Source organism: Numenius arquata, unplaced genomic scaffold, assembly GCF_964106895.1.
Source record: "Numenius arquata unplaced genomic scaffold, bNumArq3.hap1.1 HAP1_SCAFFOLD_1331, whole genome shotgun sequence".
In the NCBI taxonomy this organism is placed as follows: Eukaryota; Metazoa; Chordata; class Aves; order Charadriiformes; family Scolopacidae; genus Numenius; species Numenius arquata.
In genome coordinates, this window is record NW_027414547.1 from 1477 (window position 1) to 23353 (window position 21877).

Here is a 21877-nt window from a genome sequence, read left to right on the forward strand (position 1 = left end):
GGGGATTATTTGCCTTTAACCGCCCCCCCTCCCCCTAATTAAGCACCAAGTTGCCAGGCTCTTCGTTAATTACTCGATTAATTTCTTCGCCCCTTCGGTCGTCGGCCTCAGGGGGGAAAAAATTGGGGGTGACCCAAATTAAACACCATTCCCCCCCCTCCCAAACGCCTTTTTTTGGGGTGATTTTGCTCACTTTTGGGACCGACCTGGGGGGTAGGAAGGATCCGGTGGGTCGTTAAATTTTAATTATTTTTTTAATTAGAAATAGGCCGGGTCGGGGACTTTTTCTCCTCCGGCTCCGGGAGGCGGTTGGGCTAAAAAAGGGTTAAAAATTCATTTAATTTATCAAAAGCTTGTGGTTAATAATTAAAACTTCTCTCCCTTCCCACCCCCCCACCCCGTTTCTCGTTAGCGGGGAAGGGCCGGGTCACGTGCTAATTACGCCTGCGGTTCCGGAAGGGCAGGATTGGGCTTAAAAAAAAAAAAAAATCTCAATTTTGGGAGCGGGATTGAGCCGGAAAGGTCTTTTTAAACCTTTTTCCCCATTTGTTACCCCAAATTATGGGGGGGTTGGGGGGGCGGCTTGGACCCAGCTCTTCATCTTCATCGTCGTTAGCGAGAAATTAAACGAGGGGATTAAAAGGAGGAGGTTTGGGGGGTTATTTTCTTGGCATTTTGGGTTTAAATCCCTAAAATCTGGTTACTTTTCCCTTTTCCGCTGAATTTTAACCCAAATTTGGAGAATTTGGAGGTTTGAAGAAGAAATGAGATGGTCGTAGAAGGGGGGAGGGAAAGGCTAGATTTAATTAATTTCATTAAATTGAGTTAATTTTCGCCGCCCGAAGAGCGGCGGGTGCTGCTTTTTTGGGGTAAAAAGCCAGGAATTTGTCGATTATTTTTTTTTTCAGCCTGGGGGAGGGTTTGGGGGCGGGAAACGCCGACGATTTGTGGGATTTATCCCCAAATCCTCAAATTTCCAGATTTAGGAATCGCTTTCGAACATATATATATATATATATTTGCTTATTTTTAGCTTATTTTGAGTCGTTCCTCCTGGATTCACCCCCAAAAAAAGGGGGGTTTTGGGGCAATGACCCAAAGAGGAGTTTTCTTTGGAAAACGGAGGATTTTTTTGGGGGGGAATAGAGGGAAATTTGTGTCGTGGTTTGTTTGGTTTTTTTGAGGAGGCGGAGAAGGGGACGGTGATTCCCAGGCCCCAAAAACTGGGTGTTTTACCCCAAAAACCCATCGAACCTCAACTGGGAGCCCCAACATAGAGCCCGCTCGTTAGGGCTGTGATTAATTAAAGCTTTGGGGTATTGATTTACCATCCCCTCCCAACAGATGCTGTCTTAGGGGGCTCATGGCATTAATTAGCGGGGATTAACGAGTGCCGGGCGGGGGGGGTTAATGCCAATCGCAGACGGGTTAATGCTCATCCGTCCGTCTGTCCGTCCGGGATTGGTCAGTGCGGGGAGATGGTCGGAGGGTTGGGATTGGTCAATGTGGGAGACGGTCGGAGGGTTGGGATTGGTCAATGTGGGAGACGGTCGGAGGGTTGGGATTGGTCAAGGTGGGAGACGGTCGGAGGGTTGGGATTGGTCAAGGTGCGGAGATGGTTGGAGGGTTGGGATTGGTCAAGGTGGATGGATGGTCGGATGGTTGGGATTGGTCAAGGTGGAGAGACGGAGGGTTGGGATTGGTCAGTGCGGGGAGATGGTCGGAGGGTTGGGATTGGTCAGCGTGGGGAGATGGTCGGAGGGTTGGGATTGGTCAAGGTGGGAGACGGTCGGAGGGTTGGGATTGGTCAAGGTGGATGGATGGTCGGATGGTTGGGATTGGTCAAGGTGGAGAGACGGAGGGTTGGGATTGGTCAGTGCGGGGAGATGGTCGGAGGGTTGGGATTGGTCAGTGTGGGGAGACGGTCGGAGGGTTGGGATTGGTCAATGTGGGAGACGGAGGGTTGGGATTGGTCAAGGTAGAGAGATGGTCGTAGGGTTGGGATTGGTCAAGGTGCGGAGATGGTCGGAGGGTTGGGATTGGTCAGCGTGGGGAGATGATCGGAGGGTTGGGATTGGTCAAGGTGGAGAGACGGTCGGAGGGTTGGGATTGGTCAAGGTGGATGGATGGTTGGAGGGTTGGGATTGGTCAGCGTGGGGAGATGGTCAGAGGGTTGGGATTGGTCAAGGTGGAGGGATGGTTGGAGGGTTGGGATTGGTCAAGGTGGGGAGATGGTTGGAGGGTTGGGATTGGTCAAGGTGGATGGAAGGTTGGAGGGTTGGGATTGGTCAAGGTGGAGAGGTGGTCAGAGGGTTGGGATTGGTCAGCGTGGGGAGATGGTCGGATGGTTGGGATTGGTCAAGGTGGAGAGATGGTTGGAGGGTTGGGATTGGTCAAGGTGCGGAGACGGTCGGAGGGTTGGGATTGGTCAATGTGGGAGACGGTCGGAGGGTTGGGATTGGTCAAGGTGGATGGATGGTTGGAGGGTTGGGATTGGTCAGCGTAGGGAGATGGTCGGAGGGTTGGGATTGGTCAAGGTGGGGAGATGGCTCCGGGTAGACCTTGTGGTGACCTTCCAGTTGTACTGGGGCTTGGTGGAACTGTTTTTAACCAAAAAAGAGGGAAATTCAGACCAGAAATGGTGAAGGAACTTATTGTGGTGGTGGTGATGATGGTGGTGGTGATGATGATGGTGGTGGTGGTGGTGATGATGATGATGGTGGTGGTGGTGGTGATGATGATGATGATGATGGTAGTGCCTCCATCCCTGGAAGGGTTCAAGGTCAAGTTGGCTGGACTTTTGAGGGACCTCATGTGGTTGAAGATGGACCATTCATGGTCCTTCCCCACCCAAACCCCCCCCTCCCCGTGACTCCCCCCTCACCCTCTGCTCTCCCCCCTCCCGTTGCAGGATGCCCTGGCCTCCACGCCGCCCCCCAGCGTGACCCCCACCACCGCCCGAGGACAACCATGTGGCACCACCGTGGTCATCGCGGTGTCCTGCTGGCCACCCACCGGCCGGTGCCGACCCAAGCCACCCCGGTGACCCGGCGCCGGTGGCAATGAGCGGCCTCGTCCCCGGACCATGAGCTCCCACCGCCCTCCCCGGCACGACGGCTCCGATGCCGAGGTTGGCCCGGCGGTGGCTTTTTGGCATCAAAATGGCACGGTGGTGGCCACCGCCACCACCACCACCACGGCAGGTGACACCCCTCGCCCGGGCCCCGCCACCCCCGCCGTGCCCAAAATGGGGGTGCGCGCCCGCATCGCCGATTGGCCCCCCAAAAGAGATGCCACCAAGGACCTCACCGTCTGCCGGGATGCCGCCGGCAACCGGGATACGACCTCTTGGCGAGGTTCTCCCGGTGGCCACCAAGCTTTGGGTGGAGTTTCGGGCTTTAAGGCCCTCCACCGCTTGGCGCGCCGACGTTCCAAGGAGGTGGAATTCCAAGAAGGTTGGAATTCCCGTTCTCCGGCCAAGGCTTTGGCGCCGTTACGGCACCGGAGCAGCAGCGAAGTGACCTTGAGCGAATGCGATCCCGAAGAAGGTTCGGAACCCCGAGGAAATCCCGGCCTTTTCCGGGAATACGGTAGCACCTCTTCCATCGACGTCCAAGGAATTTCCGAGCAGAGTTTTTTCCAGATGCTCAACGAATTCCGTAGCGGAAAAGCCCAACCGAGGCCGGAAAACGTCGGAGAAGGCGCTTTCCCCCAGGGATCGTCTCCCGAGGGGTTGAAACCGGGAGGGAAGAAGGAGGAACCCTCGACGCAATCCAAGGACAAACCCCGCCGGAGATGTCCCAAGGGTGACGAATCCATCTTTAAAAAACTCCGGAGCGGCCGAAACGAGGGAGAAACGGGAAAAGAAACGGAAGAACCGCGGGGGACGGGGACGCCGGAGCCGGGAAAACCTTGGATGTGCCAGAAGAGCTTCGCCCACTACGACGTTCAGAGCATGCTCTTCGACCTCGGGATGGTGGCCACCAAGCGAGCGGTGGTGGCCCAACGGCGTAACACCACCACGGGGGCTTCGGCGGCTTCGGCTCCCTCCGCGCTCCGAGGCCTCGGGGGGGGTTTAATCCCGGGGGGGTCGGACGCCTCTTTTTCCGGCGTCGAAGACCTCAATCGGAAGGAGAACTTGGAAAGGGACCTCGGGGACTCCACCAGCAACGAGCTCCTCCTCAGTTGTCCCCATTTCCGTAACGAGATCGGTGGCAGCGTGGAACGAAACGTCAGCTTCTCCAAAGCTTCGGCGGGTTCTCCGGGAATAGCCGGGAAGGAAACGGGGGGGTCGTTCCAGGAGCCCCCGCTTCCTCTTCGACCCACCAACGCCGGTATCTCCGTCCTGGAGGTCCCCAAGGAGCTACAGAGGAACCTCAACCGTCTCAAGCACCACAGCGTGGAGCACGTGGACCTCGGCGCCCGCTATTACCGGGACCATTTCCACGGCAAAGGTGGGGACGGGGGGGTGGGTTTTGGGGGGGGGGGCTAGTGCTGCCCCTTCTGTTCTTCCCCCTCCCCCCCCTGCGATGAAGCCCCCCCAGATCCTTCCTGGGAAAGAGGGGACGGGGACCCCACCATCCCACCACCACCAAGGTCTGTCCTCCTTCCCTTGTGGTGGTGGGAAAGGGGACAGCGATGCCCCCCCCCCCCAAGGTCCTCCATCTCCCCCTGTTGTCCCCCCCCCGGCTCCTCCGTGCCCCCCCCGTGTCCTCCACCGTCTCCTCCGTGCCCCCCCCGTGTCCCCCTCCCGGCTCCTCTGTGTCCCCCACCTTGTCCCCCATCCCCTCTGTCCCCATCCCAACCCCCCCCCGGCTCCTCTGTCCCCCCCCACATCGTGTCCTGTGTCGTGTGTGTCCCCCCCACATCGTGTCCTGTCCCCCCCCCCTCCCTTCTGTGTCCCCCACCTTGTCCCCCATCCCCTCTGTCCCCATCCCAATCCCCCCCGGCTCCTCTGTGCCCCCCCCACATCGTGTCCTGTGTCGTGTGTCCCCCCCCCACATCGTGTCCTGTGTCCCCCACCCAGCTCCTCTGTGTCCCCCCCTCCCCTCTGTGTCCCCCACCTTGTCCCCCATCCCCTCTGTCCCCATCCCAACCCCTTTTTGGCTCCTCTGTCCCCCCCTGCATTGTGTCTTGTGTCATGTGTCCCCCCCCACATCGTGTCCTGTGTCCCCCCCTCTCTTCTGTGTCCCCCATCTTGTCCCCCACCTCCTCTTTCCCCATCCCAATCCCTTTTTGGCTCCTCTGTCCCCCCCCCGCATCATGTCCTGTGTCGTGTGTGTCCCCCCCACATCGTGTCCTGTGTCCCCCCCCCAGCTCCTCTGTGTCCCCCCCTCCCCTCTGTGTCCCCCACCTTGTCCCCCATCCCCTCTGTCCCCATCCCAATCCCCCCTGGCTCCTCTGTCCCCCCCCACATCGTGTCCTGTGTTGTCGTGTCCCCCCCCTCCTGCCGTTGTGTCCCCCCCCGGCTCCTCTGTGTCCCACCTTGTCCCCCACCTCCTCTGTCCCCATCCCAACCCCCCCCAGCTCCTCTGTCCCCCCCCGCATCCTGTCCTGTGTCGTCGTGTCCCCCCCCTCCTGCCGTTGTGTCCCCCCCCCGGCTCCTCTGTGTCCCCCATCTTGTCCCCCACCTCCTCTTTTCCCATCCCAACCCCCCCTGGCTCCTCTGTCCCCCCCCGCATCGTGTCCTGTGTCGTGTGTGTCCCCCCCTCCCTTCTGTGTCCCCCACCTTGTCCCCCATCCCCTCTGTCCCCATCCCAACCCCCCCGGCTCCTCTGTCCCCCCCCCCGCATCTTGTCCTGTGTCGTCGTGTCCCCCCCCTCCTGCCGTTGTGTCCCCCCCCAGGCTCCTCTGTGTCCCCCACCTTGTCCCCCACCTCCTCTTTTCCCATCCCAACCCCCCCGGCTCCTCTGTGCCCCCCCACATCGTGTCCTGTGTCGTGTGTGTCCCCCCCACATCGTGTCCTGTCCCCCCCCCTCCCCTCTGTGTCCCCCACCTTGTCCCCCATCCCCTCTTTTCCCATCCCAACCCCCCCTGGCTCCTCTGTCCCCCCCCGCATCGTGTCTTGTGTTGTGTGTGTCCCCCCCACATCGTGTCCTGTCCCCCCCCGGCTCCTCTGTGTCCCCCACATTGTCCCCCATCCCCTCTGTCCCCATCCCAACCCCCCCCAGCTCCTCTGTCCCCCCCCGCATCGTGTCCTGTGTCGTGTGTCCCCCCCCCACATCGTGTCCTGTCCCCCCCCCTCCTTTCTGTGTCCCCCACCTTGTCCCCCACCCCCTCTTTCCCCATCCCAATCCCCCCCGGCTCCTCTGTCCCCCCCCACATCGTGTCCTGTGTCGTGTGTGTCCCCCCCACATCGTGTCCTGTCCCCCCCCCAGCTCCTCTGTGTCCCCCCCTCCCTTCTGTGTCCCCCACCTTGTCCCCCATCCCCTCTGTCCCCATCCCAATCCCCCCCGGCTCCTCTGTCCCCCCCCACATCGTGTCCTGTGTTGTCGTGTCCCCCCCCTCCTGCCGTTGTGTCCCCCCCCGGCTCCTCTGTGTCCCCCATCTTGTCCCCCACCTCCTCTTTTCCCATCCCAACCCCCCCTGGCTCCTCTGTCCCCCCCCGCATCGTGTCCTGTGTCGTGTGTGTCCCCCCCTCCCTTCTGTGTCCCCCACCTTGTCCCCCATCCCCTCTGTCCCCATCCCAACCCCCCCCGGCTCCTCTGTCCCCCCCCACATCGTGTCCTGTCCCCCCCCCGGCTCCTCTGTGTCCCCCACCTTGTCCCCCACCTCCTCTGTCCCCATCCCAACCCCCCCTGGCTCCTCTGTCCCCCCCCACATCGTGTCCTGTCCCCCCCCCTCCTTTCTGTGTCCCCCACCTTGTCCCCCATCCCTTCTGTCCCCATCCCAACCCCCCCTGGCTCCTCTGTCCCCCCCCACATCGTGTCCTGTCCCCCCCCCAGCTCCTCTGTGTCCCCCACCTTGTCCCCCATCCCCTCTGTCCCCATCCCAACCCCCCCCGGCTCCTCTGTCCCCCCCCACATCATGTCCTGTGTCCCTCCCTCCCCTCTGTGTCCCCCACATTGTCCCCCACCTCCTCTTTCCCCATCCCAATCCCCCCCGGCTCCTCTGTCCCCCCCCCACATCGTGTCCTGTGTCGTGTGTCCCCCCCCCACATCGTGTCCTGTCCCCCCCCCTCCTTTCTGTGTCCCCCACCTTGTCCCCCACCCCCTCTTTCCCCATCCCAATCCCTTTTTGGCTCCTCTATCGTGTCCGTGTGTGTGTCCCCGTGTCCCCCCCCACAACCCCGGGGCTGCTCTGACACACACACACCCCCCCACCTCTTTCTCTCCCCCCCCCCCCACATCTTTTTCCCCCCCCCCACCTCAGAGCACTCCAACTATTTCGGGGTGGACGAGAAGCTGGGCCCGGTGGCCGTCAGCATCAAGCGGGAGAAGCTGGAGGACCACAAGGACCACGGCCCCCAGTACCAGTACAGGATCATCTTCCGCACCAGCGAGGTGGGTGTCATCGTCCCATTTTATTCCCCCCCCCAAAACCAGAAGAAACCGGTTCGCGACTGGGATTCTCCCCCCCGGGCCGAGGGGAGGTTTTAAATCTCTTTTCCCTTTTTTCCCGCCTCCTTTAAGCTTGTCACCCTGAGGGGTTCCATCCTGGAGGATGCCACCCCCACGGCCACCAAACACGGGACGGTGCGGGGGCTGCCCCTGAAGGACGCCCTGGAATACGTCGTCCCGGAGCTCAACATCCACTGCCTGCGCCTGGCCCTCAGCACCCCCAAAGTCACCGAGCAGCTCCTCAAGCTGGACGAACAAGGGGTGAGGAAAGGGGGGGGGGGGGTTGTTTTTTTTTTTGGGGGGGGGGGGGGGCGGGGACACACACACACACACACCCACCCACCCACAACCAGGGGGGATCCTAAATGTCCCTGGAGGGGTCCCAAATGTCCCCAGGGGGGCTCCCCTAGGGGGTCCCCAACGGCTAGGGGGGTCCCAAGTGTCCCTGGGGGGGGTCCCCAACGGCCAGGGGGGTCCCAAATGTCCCCGGGGGGGCTCCCGTAGGGGGTCCTCAACAGCCAGGGGGGGTCCCCAATGGCCAGGGGGGTCCCAAATGTCCCCAGGGGGGCTCCCGTAGGGGGTCCCCAACGGCCAGGGGGGTCCCAAGTGTCTCTGGGGGGGGTCCCCAATGGCCGGGGGGGTCCCAAGTGTCTCTGGGGGGGCTCCCTTAGGGGGTCCTCAACAGCCAGGGGGGTCTCAAGTGTCCCTGGGGGGGGTCCCCAATGGCCAGGGGGGTCCCAAGTGTCTCTGGGGGGGGTCCCCAATGGCCAGGGGGGTCCCAAGTGTCTCTGGGGGGGCTCCCGTAGGGGGTCCCCAACGGCCAGGGGGGTCCCAAGTGTCCCTGGAAGGGGTCCCCAATGGCCAGGGGGGACCCAAGTGTCCCTGGGGGGGGGTCCCCAATGGCCAGGGGGGACCCAAGTGTCTCTGGGGGGGCTCCCTTAGGGGGTCCTCAACAGCCAGGGGGCTCCCCAATGGCCAGAGGGGTCCCAGGTGTCCCTGGGGGGGTCCCAAATGTCCCCGGGGGGGCTCCCATAGGGGGTCCCCAACAGCCAGGGGGCTCCCTTAGGGGGTCCTCAACAGCCAGGGGGGTCCCCAATGCCCAGAGGGGTCCCAAGTGTCCCCGGGGGGGCTCCCGTAGGGGGTCCTCAACAGCCGGGGGGTCCCAAATGTCCCTGGAAGGGGTCCCCAACGGCCAGGGGGGTCCCAAGTGTCCCCCGGGGGGTCCCAAATGTCCCCGGGGGGGCTCCCGTAGGGGGTCCCCAACAGCCAGGGGGCTCCCTTAGGGAGTCCTCAACAGCCAGGGGGGTCCCCAACAGCCGGGGGGGTCCCAAATGTCCCTGGGGGGGCTCCCTTAGGGGGTCCCCAACAGCCAGGGGGGTCCCAAGTGTCTCTGGGGGGGCTCCCGTAGGGGGTCCTCAACAGCAGGGGGGGTCCCAAATGTCCCTGGAGGGGGTCCCCAACGGCCAGGGGGGTCCCAAGTGTCCCTGGGGGGGTCCCAAATGTCCCCGGGGGGGCTCCCAAAGGGGGTCCCCAACAGCCAGGGGGCTCCCTTAGGGGGTCCTCAACAGCCAGGGGGGTCCCCAATGGCCAGAGGGGTCCCAAGTGTCCCCGGGGGGGCTCCCGTAGGGGGTCCTCAACAGCCGGGGGGTCCCAAATGTCCCTGGAAGGGGTCCCCAACGGCCAGGGGGGTCCCAAGTGTCCCTGGGGGGGTCCCAAATGTCCCCGGGGGGGCTCCCTTAGGGGGTCCTCAACAGCCAGGGGGCTCCCCAATGGCCAGAGGGGTCCCAAATGTCCCCGGGGGGGCTCCCGTAGGGGGTCCCCAACGGCCAGGGGGGTCCCAAGTGTCCCTGGAGGGGGTCCCCAATGGCCAGGGGGGGTCCCAAGTGTCTCTGGGGGGGCTCCCTTAGGGGGTCCTCAACAGCCAGGGGGGTCCCAAGTGTCCCTGGAGGGGGTCCCTGGAGGGGGTCCCCAACAGCTAGGGGGCTCCCCAATGGCCAGAGGGGTCCCAAATGTCCCCGGGGGGGCTCCCGTAGGGGGTCCCCAATGGCCAGGGGGGTCCCAAGTGTCCCTGGGGGGGCTCCCGTAGGGGGTCCTCAACAGCCAGGGGGTCCCAAATGTCCCTGGAAGGGGTCCCCAATGGCCAGGGGGGACCCAAGTGTCCCTGGAGGGGGTCCCTGGAGGGGGTCCCCAACAGCTAGGGGGCTCCCCAATGGCCAGAGGGGTCCCAAATGTCCCTGGGGGGGCTCCCTTAGGGGGTCCTCAACAGCCAGGGGGCTCCCCAATGGCCAGAGGGGTCCCAAGTGTCCCTGGGGGGGCTCCCTTAGGGGGTCCTCAACAGCCAGGGGGGTCTGAAGTGTCCCTGGAGGGGGTCCCCAACGGCCAGGGGGTCCCAAGTGTCCCTGGGGGGGCTCCCGTAGGGGGTCCTCAACAGCCGGGGGGTCCCAAATGTCCCTGGAAGGGGTCCCCAATGGCCAGGGGGGTCCCAAGTGTCCCTGGAGGGGGTCCCCAACGGCCAGGGGGTCCCAAGTGTCCCTGGGGGGGTCCCAAATGTCCCTGGGGGGGCTCCCTTAGGGGGTCCCCAACGGCCAGGGGGGTCCCAAGTGTCCCTGGGGGGGGTCCCCAATGGCCAGGGGGGACCCAAGTGTCCCTGGGGGGGTCCCAAATGTCCCTGGGGGGGCTCCCGGAGGGGGTGCCCAAAGTCCCCAGGGGGATCCCCAATGGCCGGGGGGATCCCAACGTCCTTGGAGGGATCCCAAATGTCCCTGGGGGGGCTCCCCAACAGGCCTGGGGGGTCCCCAATGGCCGGGGAGATCCCAACATCCCTGGAGGGGTCCCAAAGTTCCCCGGGGGGTATCCCCAAAGTCCCCAGGGGGATCCCCAACAACCAGGGGGGTCCCAAATGTCCCTGGAGGGGTCCCAAATGTCCCTGGGGGGGGTCCCCAACAGCCAGGGGGATCCCAACGTCCCTGGAGGGGTCCCAAATGTCCCTGGGGGGGCTCCCCAAATGTCCCCGGGGGGGGTCCCCAACGGTGTGGAGGATCCCAAATGTCCCCGGGGGGGTCCCCAAAGTCCTTGGGGGGGGTCCGCAACATCCCCGGGGGGTCCCCAAAGTCCCCTGGGTGAGGGGGGGGGGGGGGGGGGCGGTCCCCTATGTCCCCTGGGGGGGATCCCAAATTTCCTTGGGGGGGGGGTATTTTCCCCCTGTTTTTTTGTTGCTGCCCCATTTCCCCCGGCGTTTAGCCCCCCCCCACCATTTTCTCTGGGATTTTGAGGGTCCCCCATCCCCTCCCGTGACTGGGGTGGAGGGGGGACACCTTATGAGTGACCCCCCCCCCCTTTCCCCCCCCCCCCCCCCGCAGCTCTGCAGGAGGCACAAGGTGGGGATCCTCTACTGCAAAGCTGGGCAGAGCTCGGAGGAGGAGATGTACAACAACGAGGAAGCGGGACCCCCCCTGGAGGAATTCCTTTCCCTCCTGGGGGAGAAGGTTTGCCTCAAAGCCTTCTCCAAATACGCCGCCCAGTTGGACACCAAGAGTAAGTGATGCCACCCCGGGGGGGGGGGGACACACGACACGCACCCCCTCGGGGCTGAGGAAAAAAGGGGGGGGGGGTGACACGCAATGGAAGGTGGGGGGGGGGAAAAAACCTGCTTGACCTCCTGCTTCTCCCCCTCCCCGTCCCGCAGCCGACTCCACCGGCACCCACTCCCTCTACACCACCTACCAGGACTACGAGATCATGTTCCACGTCTCCACCATGCTCCCCTACACCCCCAACAACCGCCAGCAGGTACCCCCCGACCCCCTTGGGGGACACCCCAAACCCTTGGGGGACACCTCAACCTCCTAAGGACACCCCCCAACCCCCTGAGGACACCCCCCAACCCCTTGGGGACACCTCAACCCCCTGAGGACACCCCCCAACCCCTTGGGGACACCTCAACCCCTTGAGGACACCCCCGACCGCTCAGGGATCCCAAACCCTTGGGGGACACCTCAACCCTTGGGGACACCCCCCAACCCCTTGGGGACACCTCAACCCCTTGAGGACACCCCCGACCGCTCGGGGATCCTCCACCCCTTGGGGACCCCTCAACCCCCTGAGGACACCCCCAACCACTCAGGGACCCCAACCCCTTGGGGGACACCTCAACCCTTGGGGACACCCCCCAACCCCTTGGGGACCCCTCAACCCCCTGAGGACACCCCCAACCGCTCAGGGATCCCAAACCCTTGGGGGACACCTCAAACCCCTGGGGACACCCCCCAACCCCTTGGGGGACACCTCAACCCCTTGGGGACACCTCAACCCCCTGAGGACACCCCCGACCGCTCGGGGATCCTCCACCCCCCGAGGACACCCCCAATCCCCCGAGGACACCCCCAACCACTGAGGACACCCCCCAACCCCTTGGGGACCCCCCAACCCCCTGAGGACACCCCCCAACCCCTTGAGGACACCCCCAACCGCTTGGGGATCCTCCACCCCTTGGGGACCCCTCAACCCCCTGAGGACACCCCCCAACCCCTTGGGGACACCTCAACCCCCTGAGGAAACCCCCAACCGCTCAGGGACCCCAACCCCTTGGGGGACACCCCCCAACCCCTTGGGGGACACCTCAACCCTTGGGGACACCCCCCAACCCCTTGGGGACACCTCAACCCCCTGAGGAAACCCCCAACCGCTCAGGGACCCCAACCCCTTGGGGGACACCCCCCAACCCCTTGGGGGACACCTCAACCCTTGGGGACACCCCCCAACCCCTTGGGGACACCTCAACCCCCTGAGGACACCCCCGACCGCTCGGGGATCCTCCACCCCCTGGGGACACCCCCAATCCTCCAAGGACACCCCCAACCACTCAGGGACCCCTCAACCCCCTGAGGACACCCCCAACCGCTCAGGGATCCCAAACCCTTGGGGGACACCTCAAACCCCTGGGGACACCCCCCAACCCCTTGGGGGACACCTCAACCCCTTGGGGACACCTCAACCCCCTGAGGACACCCCCGACCGCTCGGGGATCCTCCACCCCCCGAGGACACCCCCAATCCCCCGAGGACACCCCCAACCACTGAGGACACCCCCCAACCTCCTGGGGACCCCCCAACCCCCTGAGGACACCCCCCAACCCCTTGGGGACACCTCAACCCCTTGAGGACACCCCCAACCGCTTGGGGATCCTCCACCCCTTGGGGACCCCTCAACCCCCTGAGGACACCCCCCAACCCCTTGGGGACACCCCCGACCGCTCAGGGACATCTCAACCCTTGGGGGACACCTCAAACCCCTGGGGACCCCCCAACCCCTTAGGGACCCCCCAACCCCCTGAGGACACCCCCCAACCCCTTGGGGACACCTCAACCCCTTGAGGACACCCCCGACCGCTCGGGGATCCTCCACCCCCTGGGGACACCCCCAATCCTCCAAGGACACCCCCAACCACTCAGGGACCCCTCAACCCCCCGAGGACACCCCCAACCGCTCAGGGATCCCAAACCCTTGGGGGACACCCCCCAACCCCTTGGGGGACACCTCAACCCCTTGGGGACACCTCAACCCCCTGAGGACACCCCCGACCGCTCGGGGATCCTCCACCCCCTGGGGAGCCCCCAACCACTCAGGGACACCCCCAACCCCTTGGGGACACCTCAACCCCCTGAGGACACCCCCGACCGCTCGGGGATCCTCCACCCCCTGGGGACCCCCCAACCACTCAGGGACACCCCCAACCCCTTGGGGACACCTCAACCCCCTGAGGGGATCCCCAACCCCTCGGGGGGCACCCCGACCCCTCAGGGGACACCTCAACCCCTTGGGGACACCTCCCCCGGACCCCAGATTTGGGGTTCTCCACCCCCACCGTCCCTTGTGTCCCGGCTTTCCAGCTGCTGAGGAAGAGGCACATCGGGAATGACATAGTCACCATCATCTTCCAAGAACCTGGAGCTTTGCCCTTCACCCCCCAAAACATCAGGTCCCACTTCCAGCACGTCTTCATCATCGTCCGCGCCCACAACCCCTGCACCGACAACGTCTGCTACAGGTGAGGTGGTCACCCCACCCCACCGTGTCCCAGGGGCTCCGGGTTCAGGGTCAAGTTGGATCTCGGGGATCGTTTCTTCACCCAAAGGGGTTGTCCAGCATCGGGAGAGGCCGCCCGGGGAAGCGGGGGTGTCGCCGTCCCTGGAGGGGTCTAAAAGATGTGGAGATGTGGGGCTTGGGGACAGGGAGGTGGGGGGTGGGACGGCTTTGGGGTGGGGGGACATGGTTGGGTGGGGGGACATGGTTGGGGTGCGTTGAGGGATGGGACGTGGTTGGGTTGATGGTTGCGTTGAGGGGTGGGACGTGGTTGGGTTGAGAGGTGGGATGATGTTGAGTTGATGGTTGGGGTGGTGGGATGTGGATGGTTGAGGTGGTGGTTGGGGTGGTGGGATGTGGATGGTTGGGGTGGTGGGCCGTGGTTGGGTTGGGTTGAGAGGTGGGACGATGTTGAGTTGATGGTTGGGTGGTGGTTGGGTGGTGGTGGGACGTGGTTGGGTGGGGTGGTTGGGGTGCGTTGAGGGATGGGACGTGGTTGGGTTGATGATTGCGTTGAGGGGTGGGACGTGGTTGGGTTGAGAGGTGGGATGATGTTGAGTTGATGGTTGGGGTGGTGGGATGTGGATGGTTGAGGTGGTGGTTGGGGTGGTGGGACATGGTTGGGTTGGGTTGAGAGGTGGGACGATGTTGAGTTGATGGTTGGGTGATGGTTGGGGTGGTGGGACATGGTTGGGTTGGGTTGAGAGGTGGGACGATGTTGAGTTGATGGTTGGGTGGTGGTGGGACGTGGTTGGGCGGGGGTTGGGTTTGGTTGAGAGGTGGGACGTGGTTGGTGGTGGTTGGGTTGAGAGGTGGGACGTGGCTGGGTTGGGAGGGTGGTGGTTGGGATGTGGGTGGGAGGTGGGACGTGTGTGGTTGAGCTGGTTGAGGTGGTGGGATGTGGGTGGTTGAGGTGGTGGGATGTGGGTGGGTGGTGGGACGCGGGTGGTTTGAGCTGGTTGAGGTGGTGGGATGCGGGTGGTTGAGCTGGTTGAGGTGGTGGGACGTGGGTGGTTGAGGTGGTGGGACGTGGGTGGGTGGTGGACTTGGCAGTGCTGGGTCAACAGTTGGACTCAACAATCTTCAAGGCCTTTTCCAACCCAAACCCTTCCATGATTCCATGACTTTATCCATGCGGAGCGTCCCTGACCAGTTCCCTTCTCCGTCCCCCGTGTCCCCCCCCCCCAAAGTGTGGCCGTCACCAGGTCCAAGGACGTCCCTCCCTTCGGTCCCCCCATCCCCAACGGCGTCACCTTCCGCAAATCCGACGTCTTCCGAGATTTCTTGCTGGCCAAGGTCATCAACGCGGAGAACGCCGCCCACAAATCCGACAAATTCCACACCATGGCCACTCGCACCCGGCAGGAATATCTGAAGGACTTGGCCGAAAACTACGTCACCAACACCCCCATCGACTCCGCCGGGAAGTTCAACCTCATCTCCTTGGCTTCCAAGAAGAAGGAGAAGACCAAAGCCCGGGCCGGAGCCGAACAACACAGCGCGGGGGCCATCGCTTGGCGCGTCTCCGCTCAGGATTTTGCCCGGGGAGCCGAGATCGCTTGCATTTTGGGCATCTCCAACGAATTCCTGGTCCTCTTGGACTTGGGCGCCAAGGAGGTGGTCTTCAACTGCTTCTGCGGGGACGTCATCGGCTGGACCGCCGACGCTTCCACCCTCAAGATCTTCTACGGTCGTGGAGACCACATCTTCATCCGGGCGGCCGAGGGTGGCCCCGAGGACATCAAGGAGATCGTGCAGAGGTTGAAGGTGAGGCCTTGACCCCCTCCATTGGAGTTTGGGTAGGTCCTACTTCAACAGGGAGGGTGTCTTCCAAGGTAGGGAAGGGGGTCTTCCAATGCAGGAAGGGGGTCTTCTGATGCAAGAAGAGAGTCTTCTGAGGTGGGGATAGGGCCTTCCAAGGTGGGGAAGATGTGGACGTTGGGCATGGGGCCTTCCAAGGTGGGGAAGATGTGGACGTTGGGGATGGGGCCTTCCAAGGTGGGGAAGATGTGGACGTTGGGGATGGGGAGGTGGAAAAGCCCCATCGTTGGGGACAGGGAGGATCTGGACGTTGGGGATGGGGCCTTCCAAGGTGGGGAAGATGTGGATGTTGGGGATGGGGCCTTCCAAGGTGGGGGAAGATGTGGACGTTGGGCATGGGGCCTTCCAAGGTGGGGAAGATGTGGACGTTGGGGATGGGGAGGGGGAAAAGCTCCATCGTTGGGGATGGGGAAGATGTGGACGTTGGGGATGGGGCCTTCCAAGGTGGGGAAGATGTGGACGTTGGGGATGGGGAGGTGGAAAAGCCTCATCGTTGGGGACAGGGAGGATCTGGACGTTGGGGATGGGGCCTTCCAAGGTGGGGAAGATGTGGACGTTGGGGATGGGGCCTTCCAAGGTGGGGAAGATCTGGACGTTGAGGATGGGGAGGGGGAAAAGTTCCATCATTGGGGGCAGGGAGGATCTGGACGTTGGGCATGGGGCCTTCCAAGGTGGGGAAGATGTGGACGTTGGGGATGGGGCCTTCCAAGGTGGGGAAGATGTGGACGTTGGGGATGGGGAGGGGGAAAAGCTCCATCGTTGGGGATGGGGAAGATGTGGACGTTGAGGATGGGGCCTTCCAAGGTGGGGGAAGATGTGGACGTTGGGGATGGGGCCTTCCAAGGTGGGGAAGATGTGGACGTTGGGGCCGGGGAGGATCTGGTGGCCTGGGAGCCGCCCCGCGGTGGTTGCCGGCCGTCCCCACCGCCCTTCCCCGCGTCCCCCAGGTGGTGACGGAGGGCTGCGAGACGGTGGACATGACCTTGAGGAGGAACGGGCTGGGCCAACTGGGCTTCCACGTGAAGTACGACGGGACGGTGGCGGAGGTGGAGGACTACGGCTTCGCCTGGCAGGCGGGGCTGCGGCAGGGCAGCCGCCTGGTGGAGATCTGCAAGGTGGCCGTGGTCACCCTCAGCCACGACCAGATGATCGACCTCCTCCGCACCTCCGTCACCGTCAAGGTGGTCATCATCCCGCCACACGAGGACGGGGCCCCTCGCAGGTGAGGGACGACGGCGTGGCTGCCACCGGCTTGGTGTGCCATGGGCACCAAGGGCCACCAGCTTTGGGTGCCATGGGTGCCAGGTGCCACCAGCTTTGGGTGCCACGAGCACCAAAGGCTACCGGCTTCATGTGCCACGGTTGCCACCAGCTTTGGGTGCCATGAGCACCAAGGGCCACCAGCTTCATGTGCCACGGTTGCCACCAGCTTTGGGTGCCATGGGTGCCAGGTGCCACCAGCTTTGGGTGCCATGAGCACCAAGGGCCACCGGCTTCATGTGCCACGGTTGCCACCAGCTTTGGGTGCCATGGGCACCAAGGGCCATCACCTTTGGGTGCCATGGGTGCCAGGTGCCACCAGCTTTGGGTGCCACGGTTGCCACCAGCTTTGTGTGCCATGAGCACCAAGGGCCACCAGCTTCATGTGCCACGGTTGCCACCAGCTTTGGGTGCCATGGGTGCCAGGTGCCACCATCTTTGTGTGCCATGAGCACCAAGGGCCACCGGCTTCGTGTGCCACGGTTGCCACCAGCTTTGGGTGCCATGAGCACCAAGGGCCACCAGCTTTGGGTGCCATGGGTGCCAGGTGCCACCAGCTTTGGGTGCCACGGTTGCCACCAGCTTTGTGTGCCATGAGCACCAAGGGCCACCGGCTTCATGTGCCACGGTTGCCACCAGCTTTGGGTGCCATGGGTGCCAGGTGCCACCAGCTTTGGGTGCCACGGTTGCCACCAGCTTTGTGTGCCATGAGCACCAAGGGCCACCAGCTTTGGGTGCCACGGTTGCCACCAGCTTTGGGTGCCATGAGCACCAAGGGCCACCAGCTTCATGTGCCATGGTTGCCACCAGCTTTGGGTGCCATGGGTGCCAGGTGCCACCAGCTTTGGGTGCCATGAGCACCAAGGGCCACCGGCTTCATGTGCCACGGTTGCCACCAGCTTTGGGTGCCATGAGCACCAAGGGCCACCGGCTTCATGTGCCACGGTTGCCACCAGCTTCGGGTGCCATGGGTGCCAGGTGCCACCAGCTTTGGGTGCCATGAGCACCAAGGGCCACCGGCTTCATGTGCCACGGTTGCCACCAGCTTTGGGTGCCATGGGTGCCAGGTGCCACCATCTTTGTGTGCCATGAGCACCAAGGGCCACCGGCTTCATGTGCCACGGTTGCCACCAGCTTTGGGTGCCATGAGCACCAAGGGCCACCAGCTTCATGTGCCACAGTTGCCACCAGCTTTGGGTGCCATGAGCACCAAGGGCCACCGGCTTCATGTGCCACGGTTGCCACCAGCTTTGGGTACCATGGGCACCAAGGGCCACCAGCTTTGGGTGCCATGGGTGCCAGGTGCCACCAGCTTTGTGTGCCATGAGCACCAAGGGCCACCAGCTTTGGGTGCCATGGGTGCCAGGTGCCACCAGCTTTGGGTGCCATGAGCACCAAGGGCCACCAGCTTCATGTGCCATGGTTGCCACCAGCTTTGGGTGCCATGGGTGCCAGGTGCCACCAGCTTTGGGTGCCACGAGCACCAAGGGCCACCGGCTTCATGTGCCACGGTTGCCACCAGCTTTGGGTGCCATGAGCACCAAGGGCCACCAGCTTTGGGTGCCATGGGTGCCACGGTTGCCACCAGCTTTGGGTGCCATGAGCACCAAGGGCCACCAGCTTCATGTGCCACAGTTGCCACCAGCTTTGGGTGCCATGGGCACCAAGGGCCACCAGCTTTGGGTGCCATGGGTGCCACGGTTGCCACCAGCTTCGGGTGCCATGAGCACCAAGGGCCACCGGCTTCATGTGCCACAGTTGCCACCAGCTTTGGGTGCCAGGTGCCACCAGCTTTGGGTGCCATGAGCACCAAGGGCCACCGGCTTCATGTGCCACGGTTGCCACCAGCTTTGGGTGCCATGGGCACCAAGGGCCACCAGCTTTGGGTGCCATGAGTGCCAGGTGCCACCAGCTTTGTGTGCCACGAGCATGGAGGGCCACTGGCCTCATGTGCCGTGGTGGCCACTGGCTTCATGTGCCACAAGCCCCGATGGCCACTGGTGTTGTGTGCCGTGGTGGCCACTGGCTTCATGTGCCGTAAGCACCAAGGGCCACCGGTGTTGTGTGCCGTGGTGGCCACCGGCTTTGTGTGGCACGAGCCCTGAGGGCCACTGGCCTCATGTGCCGTGGTGGCCACTGGCTTCATGTGCCACAAGCTCCGAGGGCCACTGGCTTCATGTGCCGTGGTGGCCACTGGCTTCATGTACCACGAGCCCCGAGGGCCACTGGCCTCATGTGCCGTGGTGGCCACCGGCTTCACGTGCTGTGGTGGCCACCGGCTTCGTGTGCTGCAAGCACCGAGGGCCACCGGTCGTGTGTGCCATGGTGGCCACCGGCTTTGTGTACCACGAGCACCGAGGGCCACCGGCCTCACGTGCCACGGTGGCCACCGCCTTCGTGTGCCACGAGCACCGAGGGCCACCGGCTTCATGGTCCACTTGCCACCGCTTGGCAGGGGCTGGGCGGAGTCGCTGGAGCCGAGCAGCGCGGAGCCGAAGGGGGATGGGGAGAGCTTGCCCTCGGGCTACCGCCCCCCCTACCGCAGTAGCCCCGGCTGGCAGTGGAGCGGCCCCGCCTCCCACAACAACCCCCCCGGGGGCAAGTGGGCAGAGCCCCCCGGTGGCCACGGGCAAGCCGTGGGGCGGGGGGGCAACAAGCCCAGCGTGGCCTACAGGGAGCCACAGGCGCTGCACGGCAAGAGGTGAGGGACTGGGATGGGACTGGGAGGGACTGGGAAGAACTGGGATGGGACTGGGAAGGACTGGGATGGGGATGGGAAGGACTGGGATGGAACTGGGATGGGGATGGGAGGGACTGGGAAGGACTGGGATGGGGATGGGAGGGACTGGGAAGGACTGGGATGGGACTGGGAAGGATTGGGAGGGACTGGGAAGGACTGGGATGGGACTGGGAAGGACTGGGATGGGGATGGGAGGGACTGGGAAGGACTGGGATGGGACTGGGAAGGATTGGGAGGGACTGGGAAGGACTAGGATGGGGATGGGAGGGACTGGGAAGGACTGGGATGGGGATGGGATGGGACTGGGAAGGACTGGGATGGGGATGGGAAGAACTGGGATGGGGATGGGAGGGACTGGGAAGGATTGGGAGGGACTGGGATGGGGATGGGATGGGACTGGGAAGGACTGGGATGGGGAGGGGAGGGGATGGGAGAGACTGGGAGGAGATTGGGATGGGGATGGGAGGGACTGGGAATGATTGGGAGGGACTGGGATGGGACTGGGAAGGATTGGGAGGGACTGGGAAGGACTGGGATGGGGATGGGAGGGACTGGGAAGGACTGGGAGGGGAGGGGATGGGAGGGACTGGGAAGGACTGGGATGGGGATGGGAGGGGAGGGGATGGGAGAGACTGGGAGGAGATTGGGATGGGGATGGGAGGGACTGGGAAGGATTGGGAGGGACTGGGATGGGGATGGGATGGGACTGGGAAGGACTGGGAGGGGAGGGGATGGGAGGGACTGGGAGGAGATTGGGATGGGGATGGGAGGGACTGAGATGGGGATGGGAGGGATTGGGACGGGAGGGACTGGGAAGGACTGGGAGGAGACTGGGATGGGGATGGGATGAGAGGGACTGGGATGGATTGGGATGGGGATGGGAAGGACTGGGAGAGACTGGGATAGGGTGGGAGGGACTGGGATGGGGATAGGAGAGACAGGGATGGGCTGGAATGGACTGGGAAGAGACTGGGACTGGGATGGACTGGGAGAGACTGGGATAGGGATGGGATGGACAGGGTGGGACTGGGATGAGGATGGGATGGACTGGGAGAGACTGGGATAGGGATGGGATGGACTGGGAGGGATGGGGATGGAATGGGATGGGAGGGACTGGGATAGGGATGGGATGGGATGGACTGGGAGAGACTGGGATAGGGATGGGATGGACTGGGATGGGGAGGGACTGGGAGAGACTGGGATAGGGATGGGATGGAATGGGATGGGAGGGACTGGGATGGATTGGGAGAGACTTGGGATAGGGATGGGAGGGGCTGGGATGGACAGGGTGGGATGGGGATGGACTGGGATGAACTGGGATGGACTGGGATGGGGATGAAGAGGATGAGGGGGGGGGGGGACCAGCCCATCACGGAGACGGGGCCATCGGCCACCGCTCCGTGTGTGTGGTGTCCCCGATGCCCCCCCCCCCCCCCCCCCCCCAGCGGTGACCTCAGCCCCCCCCCTCCCCTGTCCCCGAGGCCCCTCAGTTTCCCCGACACCCCCCAACCTTCCTCCTCCTCCTCTTCCTCCTCCTCCCGGCCCGGAGCCGAGCGACCCCCCCAACCTCACCGACCCCCTTCCGGAAGCTTCTCGGCCCCGGCCAGCGCTGGCCCAACTACGCTCGTTACAAGCCCTCCCCGGAGAGGTGGGTGTTGGGGACACCAGCCCCCCCTCCCGCCCCCCGATTTGGGGTGAAAAAGGGCTAATTTGGGGTCTTTTTTTACTCCCCCCCCCTCCTCCAGGTACGTGGCCTCGCAGCGGTCGCCCTACGAGCCCCACGATGGCCCTTCCAGCGGTGACTCCTCCTCGGGGGGCTTCAGTAGCCACGAGAGCACCATGGAGCGGCCCAAAACGGGTACGGGGGTTTTTTGGGGGGCCCCCCCCCACCCCCCCAAAATCCTCCTCCTCCTCTTCCTCGGTGTCACCTCCCTCCCCTGGTGTCACCGAGTCGAGGGGGGGGGACACACACGCGTGCTCCTTTGCAGAGCCCTTGTGGCACGTGCCGGCGCCGGCCAGGCTAGCGGGAGGCGGCGGGGGCAAGCGGGACGGGCAAGGACTCGCCCAGTCGGCACCCCAGGGTGAGCCCCCCCCCCTTTTTCCTTCCCCCCCCCCCTTTTTCCTCCTCCTCCCCCCCCTTTTTCCTCCTCCTCCCCCCCTCTTCCTCCTCCTCCCCCCCCCTCTTCCTCCTCCTTCCCCCCCTCTTCCTCCTCCTTATCCCCCCTTTTCCTCCTCCTTATCCCCCCTTTTCCTCCTCTTCCTCCCCCCTTTTTCCTCCTCCTCCCCCCCTTTTTCCTCCCCCCCTTTTTCCTCCCCCCCTTTTTCCTCCCCCCCTTTTCCTCCCCCCCTTTTTCCTCCCCCCCTTTTTCCTCCCCCCTTTTTCCTCCTCCTTCCCCCCCTTTTTCCTCCTCCTTCC

At 63.9% G+C, this 21877-nt stretch overlaps 1 protein-coding gene across 1 annotated transcript; it reads left to right on the top strand.

The window, feature by feature from the left end:
• Positions 1–3085: 3085 nt before the first annotated feature.
• LOC141478064 (signal-induced proliferation-associated 1-like protein 3) lies at positions 3086–21542 on the top strand (the record flags this gene model as incomplete). The annotated part of the gene is given in 13 exon segments (XM_074167200.1): positions 3086–4454; positions 7372–7502; positions 7632–7820; positions 10919–11093; positions 11245–11348; positions 13448–13605; positions 14831–15407; positions 16409–16683; positions 19177–19422; positions 20943–21072; positions 21075–21109; positions 21207–21319; positions 21450–21542. Coding segments are annotated over 13 exon segments (3595 nt in total), but the record flags the coding sequence as incomplete, so codon positions are not given.
• Positions 21543–21877: the final 335 nt, after the last annotated feature.